This window comes from Barbus barbus (genome assembly GCF_936440315.1).
Source record: "Barbus barbus genome assembly, chromosome: 23".
NCBI classification, from domain to species: domain Eukaryota; kingdom Metazoa; phylum Chordata; class Actinopteri; order Cypriniformes; family Cyprinidae; genus Barbus; species Barbus barbus.
This window is the reverse complement of record NC_136751.1, coordinates 20,805,232-20,812,242: the sequence shown is the minus strand read 5'-3', so window position 1 is coordinate 20,812,242 and position 7,011 is coordinate 20,805,232. Positions and strand designations below refer to the sequence as shown.

The following is a 7,011-nucleotide window of genomic DNA, read 5'->3' as shown; positions in this document are numbered from 1 at the left end:
TTCTTGAAAAATGTTGCAAATGAAGTACATGGTAATTCATTCTTTTACTTAAAACCCTTTTTTTTTTTTACAGTGAAATTTCATTTAGACTATTATCCATTATATCTAATGTAGTTTTATTTACGTTTCATGAGGTAACCAATTAACACCTAGCTATTTGCTGTAGCATCATTTTTCTGTTAAAATTACTTTTTAAATACAATAGTCCTCCCTGATTAAAGCTGGCTTGTCCATCTGTAGAAGAATGTCTAATCGTCACTGCTTTCGTGAAGTGTCCTTTTCTCAGCAGTAGGTGTCCGATGGTGAGCAAATCAACTTTGTGAACTTCTTCCATCCTGCGTTCGTAAAGACAACCTCCGCTGAGTTTCCTCGCGCTCACAATCCATTCATCTTGAGTAACATTTCAACAAATCGCGTCGTTGTGTCCGGTAGAACGATGACAAAATAACGCGCCCCCATTTTCCGAGGATCGGGGTGTCATCCCCTTCTGTCTGCTGAGTAGGGTCCACCTGTAAGATACTTCTTTTGAGGGGTGGGACCCCACCGGCGCTGTCACGAGAAGAGGCGGTCCGTGCACTGGCTTGGAAAAGGATTGGAAAAGTAAAGACCGTCTCCTGCGCTGATTGGGGGCCCGGAGTGGAGAGCGAGGAGGGCGGGAGGATTGCGCTCACGAGCCTTTGTGTTTCACTTCTAATATCGCACATATCAATAATTGAGCGCGCGAGCAGACGGACCCCACGCGCTATGTATTCTACTGCGCGCGAGCTCGGTAAGGGCCTTGATCCGCTTTCAGTCGGCTCTTCCACTACGGACTGAGACGGGAACGAGGGGAAAAACTGTTGTATAGTTTTGACTTGAACTGTTTGGGAGGACTTGGTTTTACAGTGAGGACAGGTTTGGAGTGGTTTTGGTTTGGGATTTGAGCGCGCTGCGTCTTTGCAAGAAGACTGCTGTTAGGTGCGGAGTGAAGTTGGCATGATGTTGACGTTGGTGCTAGGCGCAGTGTGGTTAGTGTGCCATGCATACGCACAGAACGAGACAGAACCCATCGTACTGGAGGGGAAATGCTTGGTCGTGTGCGACTCAAATCCCACCTCGGATCCCACTGGGACGGCTCTTGGGATATCGGTGCGCTCGGGAAGCGCCAAAGTGGCTTTTTCCGTGGTGAGGAACACGAACCACGAGCCGTCGGAGATGAGCAATCGAACAATGGTGATCTACTTCGATCAGGTAAATTTTCACTCTTGAAATGGACACTTCTTTTGTTTGATGTTACTTTTTACGCGGAATTGCGCGAGGATTTTTGTGCCACGGTTACAAATACAAAACTACAAAAAGTAGATCACAAAATCAAAGAAATATCACAGCAATTAAACATTTCACTGATATGTGTAGTCTGGGGAGGTGTCACATTCCCTTCCACTTCGTTAAAGGTCAATTACAGGCTAATGGCTTTCAATTATATCTATTAGTCGTGAACTTCTTTTTCGTGTCATAAAACTGTTCTCAATCTGCTCTTGTATATATAATGAATCACGAAATGCTTTAAACGGTTTGCTGCTCTTTTGTAAAACTTCAAGTAAGAGGCAAAACATAAAGTAAAAAGACGCGATATTAAGTATTATTTGACTTCCATTCTGATGTCTGCATCCACCTTTAGGTACTTGTGAACGTTGGTAGGAATTTCGATGAGGAAAGGAGCAATTTCTTCGCCCCGCGTAAAGGGATATACAGTTTTAATTTCCACGTAGTGAAAGTGTATAATCGTCAAACGATTCAGGTAAGTGCTCATACCTTTATGCTCATCAGTGTCTGAAGTGTTCTGTGGTGCGCGTGGGACAGTAAAGCGTGTGACGAAATGTGAAATTTTCAGTTGCCTAGAGAGGAACGCTTTCTTTTATTCCCTTAATTAGCACGAGATTAACAAACTGCCAAAAATTTGGCGCGTAGACAAGACTGGCGCGTGTTCAGGACCATGGACAGAGAACGCGCGTGATAGATTCGCCTCTTGTTTTTGTTGAAATCTGCACTTCACAAATAATAAATAATTCTATATATTATAACATTTATTTATGCGATGCGTATAAATGTAAGCTGTCTTTGGATAATTAAAGCGCAGTCGCTGTCTTGTCTCTCAGAGGATTCACAATTACATCCCGTTATTCCGCTCTGATCGGAGACACATTTCTCTATTCATCACTGAAATGCACTGAAACATTGACTAATTGGAAGCCTATTTAAATTTTTCTGTTTTTCTACCAAGTTCAGGGGAATTACAAGAATTAATTTGGTATCTTATACATTTATTTATACCTTTTTTATCAGATGCAATGATTTTGCGCACAATCAGGTAAAGGAGGAGTTTATGGGCTATTAGGCTGTACTGTGCATTAAGTGTGAAAGGCCAGACTTTTGAGGACAGAACAGTGTTTTCAATGGATTCTTTTAAAATAAAAGGATTTTCTGATAATGCTTAGTTACTAATTCTTTACAAACTAATTATGACAAGTTTGTAACTAATGTGTCCAGACCACACAGAAAAAGTGTTTGTATCTTTTTAAAGCATATTATCTTGAACAGATTTTTATTTTCTTTTTTTTCTTTTTTTATTGAACAAAGTTGTTCTCAACTCCTTCCATATTTTTGGCTAGAGTAACACAGCTGACTATGTGTGAAATGCTTTGTTTAGCTGATAGAATAAATATTTTCTTTGTTCTTCTATATACACTTCACACTTAATACTTCAAAGAAAACATGAATTCCACTCTGTTGATCTGAGAGGGAGGACCAGGCCTCTCTATTAGCATGCAGAACATATGACACACACACACACACAGAGATCTGAAAGGCTCCATAAATAATCCGGCAACACACACAGTATCTGTATGGATCTCTGAATTGTTTGGAAGTAAAACTGCATGCTTTGGGTGTACATATATTTTAGTTAATTATTGCAAAACCTCTGGTCATATCCCTATAGTCAATTTTATATTATGTCACAGAGTACTTAAATCCTCAAAGGACAAGTCCATCTGATAACATTGGAGTCTGATGAGCAAAATCTTTTTAAATTCTGGTCTGGTTTAGGTGTCGAAATCAAGGAATGACATTTTGACTTTTTAAAATTCTAGTCAGTTGTTTTCATTATAAGTTAATTGTATCATAAAACTCACAAACATGATTTAGTTAACGCATCTTTTGTTAGCATTGGGGATACTGACAAAGACTGAGGAGTCTAGCACAATGCAATGCAAATTATCACAGAAAGTTCTTCTCATGCGAAGCTTGAAGCAACACTTTTCAAAAGACAAAACAGCAGACAGCCATGCATTTGAATATTGATTGCAGATATACTGCCCATATTTTGTGGAGCACAATTCTCTTTGAACCCGCAGATGTGACAGACGGTAATTAAGAAAATTACTCTCTGACCTAAAATAATGACCCTGTGAATAGATATGACAAAGGAGGAGGAAAACATTTTGTCGTCGCTCGTGTCCAACCATTATGTATGACTGAGACAGGCAAAGGGACAGAGAGAGAGACAGAAAGAGGGGGGTTGTCCTCCATCACTCCACTGCGTCATTTGGACAGGAAACTGTCGGTCCTGTTAAATGCAGCATTAAATTGTGTGTTGAGATCTGTTCGCATTATCTCACATCTCGTTTTTGGGTTCTTCCATACAATAGTCCATTTGTATGTTTTACATGTACTTGAAGAATGAGGATAGAATTAGAATTACAGGGCCTTAATGCTGGAGGTTTGTTTTTTGAAAGGTGAAAGGCAGCCGAAAAAAACGATATAGAGTGCATGATGATTTTCTCACTTGTGATTCTGCGAACAAATGCGTTTAGTCATGATGAGGGTTTGTTAGTGGTGAGCCTTTTGTGGCTTTTTATGTCTGTCTAAGAGTGGTTTCTCATTGTGTAGCAGTGTTTTTGCATATTGATAATTATAGCATCTGATTTCATCTATCTGATGGTCACACACAACATTCATAGGTGCCTTTCCAATAATCGCAAGCTCATTCCTCACTGAGAGATTTTTTGCGGTATCCAATGTTTTTTTGCGGTTTTTCACTCTTCTTCTGGCTCGGTCTGAAGATGGCTGGCGTAGGAAAACAGACACAAATAAAGCAATGTGCCATTTTCATTTCCCCTGGCAAAAGCCCATAAATGCTTTGATCAACTTTTATGATTTCATGGGGAGCTGCCTACTGTATTATCAAGGGGCTTGTCAGCGTGCAAAAGAAAGGGAACAAACATGTATAGATTATGCATATTATTGTTGGTTAGGAGATTAAAACGGGCTTTGATTTATACTAATAACATTACAGTTTCCAGTTGCCCCTTTGGGGTTTTGTATGCGTGTTTTATTCAGCTGAGCAATACCTGCTTAGTTATTTATATACTCAATTGTCCAAGAAAATTCACTTTTCAGTTTCTTAAAGCAAAATTAGACAGACAAAAGAAAGTACGAGCGTATGTCCTTTTGCACCACTGGGATTCGACCAGCTAATCGATATGCTTCCATGTTCCAGGTGAGCTTGATGCACAACGGCTGGCCAGTGATCTCTGCCTTCGCCGGGGATCAGGACGTCACACGCGAAGCGGCCAGTAATGGCGTTCTGATTCAAATGGAGAAAGGTGACCGCGCCTACCTCAAGCTGGAGCGAGGCAACCTGATGGGCGGCTGGAAGTACTCCACCTTCTCCGGCTTCCTGGTTTTCCCTCTGTAGAGGAGGGGGATGCCACGGAGGGACTATTGCTCTTTAGCTCGCCGGCTTGTGGGAGATAGAATGATAGCGAGAATGTAAAGAAAACATATAGCAAAAGAAAATTTAGTGTGGCAGGCTCTCAGTCGCACTCACTTTGCTCTGCTGCTTGACTTCAGCTTTGGACAGCCAAAACTTTTTTTTATTATCCTTATGATAATTGAAATAATATGGAAAGAAAGCATACTGAGGACCGTAGCCCTTCCCATCCCCCTCTTACTCATCCCATCACAATCCACCCTCAAAAGTCTTCATCTGCTTTGAGGATTGTCCTTCAACAGCCCAGACCCCCATTTCACACAGGTCACATCTTTGTATATTCTATCCATACGTACATACCGTGAGTCTCAAATACCATTGTCATTCCTCTCAGTCCAGTCGCCCCTTCTTTTCTGGTTTCCTCCAGCTCACGCTTTCTTGTCTCTGAGAGGGCATCTTTGCTCTGTCATGACTGAGGGATCTCTGAATCCCCACAAAAAGACTGCATATTGGATATATACATATATAAATACATAAAAAAGTTTCTATATGATTATGATATACTCAACACCTAACTGAATCTGGTCGACTCTCTGTATTTCTGTATTTCAGTGTTAATACTTAGTGATTGTGTGTGGATTTTCAAGCTGCTGTCCAACTACCAATGCTTCTTGTTTTTTTTTCGGTCAAAAATGTGAAACTATATCAGAAATACTATAAAGTACAAAGTTTTATTATCATTGATTGTAAGATATATGTGAATATTTAGCAGACAAAATCCTCCCTTTTAATCAATTAACCATTGTTTTTTTTTCTTTGATTCAATAAAAATTAAATGGTACTTTTTATTTTTCTTAATCTGATTCTGTGCTTTTGAAATTTTAAGATTGTCGCCTATGGGTTTTAGAGAGCTACAAACACACATCATTTCACTAAAATGACTCCTTACAAAGCTTTATCTCTCTCTCTGTGTGTGTGTGTGTGTGTGTGTGTGAGAGTGCCACAGAGACACAATGAGACACTCTCAGTGTGTCTCATTGTGCTCTCTCATGATGTAGATATGCTTGGCTGGTCTCTCTCTCCCTGTCTCTGTCTCTTTCTCTCTCTACCGGGTGATTTGGGCCTCTCTCTGCTGCACTCAAGGCTCTAATGAGCTCCTGGGGGGAAATTAGCGCTTGCATAATAAGCAAACCCCACTGTTTACACAAAAATCATGTTGCGTGTACATCTTTCCTACTCTTTTTCTTTTGATTTTACTTTTGCTTTGTCCTTGAGGCATTTCATACCATTAAAGGGATTTTTAATCCATGTGATTCTTGGCTTCATTTGATGACAGTCTCCATCATCCCATATTTATTTTAGATGTACCTAGCACAAGAGCTGTAACCAAACTAAAAATAATTGGACAGAAAGGTTGAAATTGAGAGATTTTTGTATTTGCATAATAACAAACACAAAAATGGAACCAGAGATGAACCCTCACCCTACCCTCCCAACATAGCAGCAGGAGCTCAGTGTTCTGACAGGCGACGCTCACCTCAGCACATTATACTGCTATCGCTTCACAATGCAAAATAATGCTGAATTTGGGGGCCCTCTCAAGAAAACTTGCTGCTTCGGTGCTCACCGATCTGAGGATATGAAGAGGGTGAATAGACAAGTGTTGAGCTGTGAAATGTTAACACAGCGCCATAAGAGCCGTAGTGTCCCTGATGGCCTGCGCCCAGACAGTACAGGCCCGTTTAAAACCACTCATTAGTGTCTGCACGCTTATTTGTCTGAGCAGAACTATGGAATGAGAGTTGAGGGGCATGTGGGAAGTGAAGAGGAAAAGAGTGTGAGAAAAAGAAAAATTGAACTTAGGCTGAGTGGTAATTATAGCATGTTGATGTTTAAGTGCAATGCATATTTTTAATTTGTGTAGTTATGATTCAAGATCACTCTTTGCCATTTGTTTGAATATTGCATTATATATTAAACAGAGGCTACACAGTTTCCTAACCCTGCAAAGCTTGACATAAAATTATAGTCAGAAAATGGAACAGTATAAAAGGAAATCTATGAGAAAAGGTGTTTGATGTTTATTTGAAACATCAGCCTTTTATAGCCCATATACTGTATGATACAGTGAGAATACAGAGCTCACACTCAAGTAAAAAAAACTAAATCATAATTTTAGGATTTTTATAACACTATAACAGACTACTGTTATAATTGCATATAAATTGCATATAGCTATCATTTGTCACTCTGTATGT

General features: G+C 39.9%; 1 protein-coding gene across 1 annotated transcript; it reads left to right on the top strand.

Annotated features, from left to right (window-relative positions):
- Nucleotides 1-578: 578 nt before the first annotated feature.
- LOC306842601 (cerebellin-1) lies at nucleotides 579-6,747 on the top strand. Its single transcript, XM_079373556.1, has 3 exons — nucleotides 579-1,230; nucleotides 1,661-1,780; nucleotides 4,541-6,747. The coding sequence occupies exons 1-3, from the start codon at nucleotides 976-978 to the stop codon at nucleotides 4,736-4,738; spliced, it is 573 nt and encodes a 190-aa protein (XP_079229682.1). The 5' UTR covers nucleotides 579-975; the 3' UTR covers nucleotides 4,739-6,747.
- The last annotated feature ends 264 nt before the right edge of the window (nucleotides 6,748-7,011 follow it).

Coding starts and splice junctions, on each gene's coding strand:
- LOC306842601 (XM_079373556.1), top strand. CDS start 976: ATGATGTTGACGTTGGTGCTAGGCGCAGTGTGGTTAGTGTGCCATGCA. Junction 1,231..1,660: donor TGGTGATCTACTTCGATCAG/GTAAATTTTCAC, acceptor ATCCACCTTTAG/GTACTTGTGAACGTTGGTAG. Junction 1,781..4,540: donor ATAATCGTCAAACGATTCAG/GTAAGTGCTCAT, acceptor TCCATGTTCCAG/GTGAGCTTGATGCACAACGG.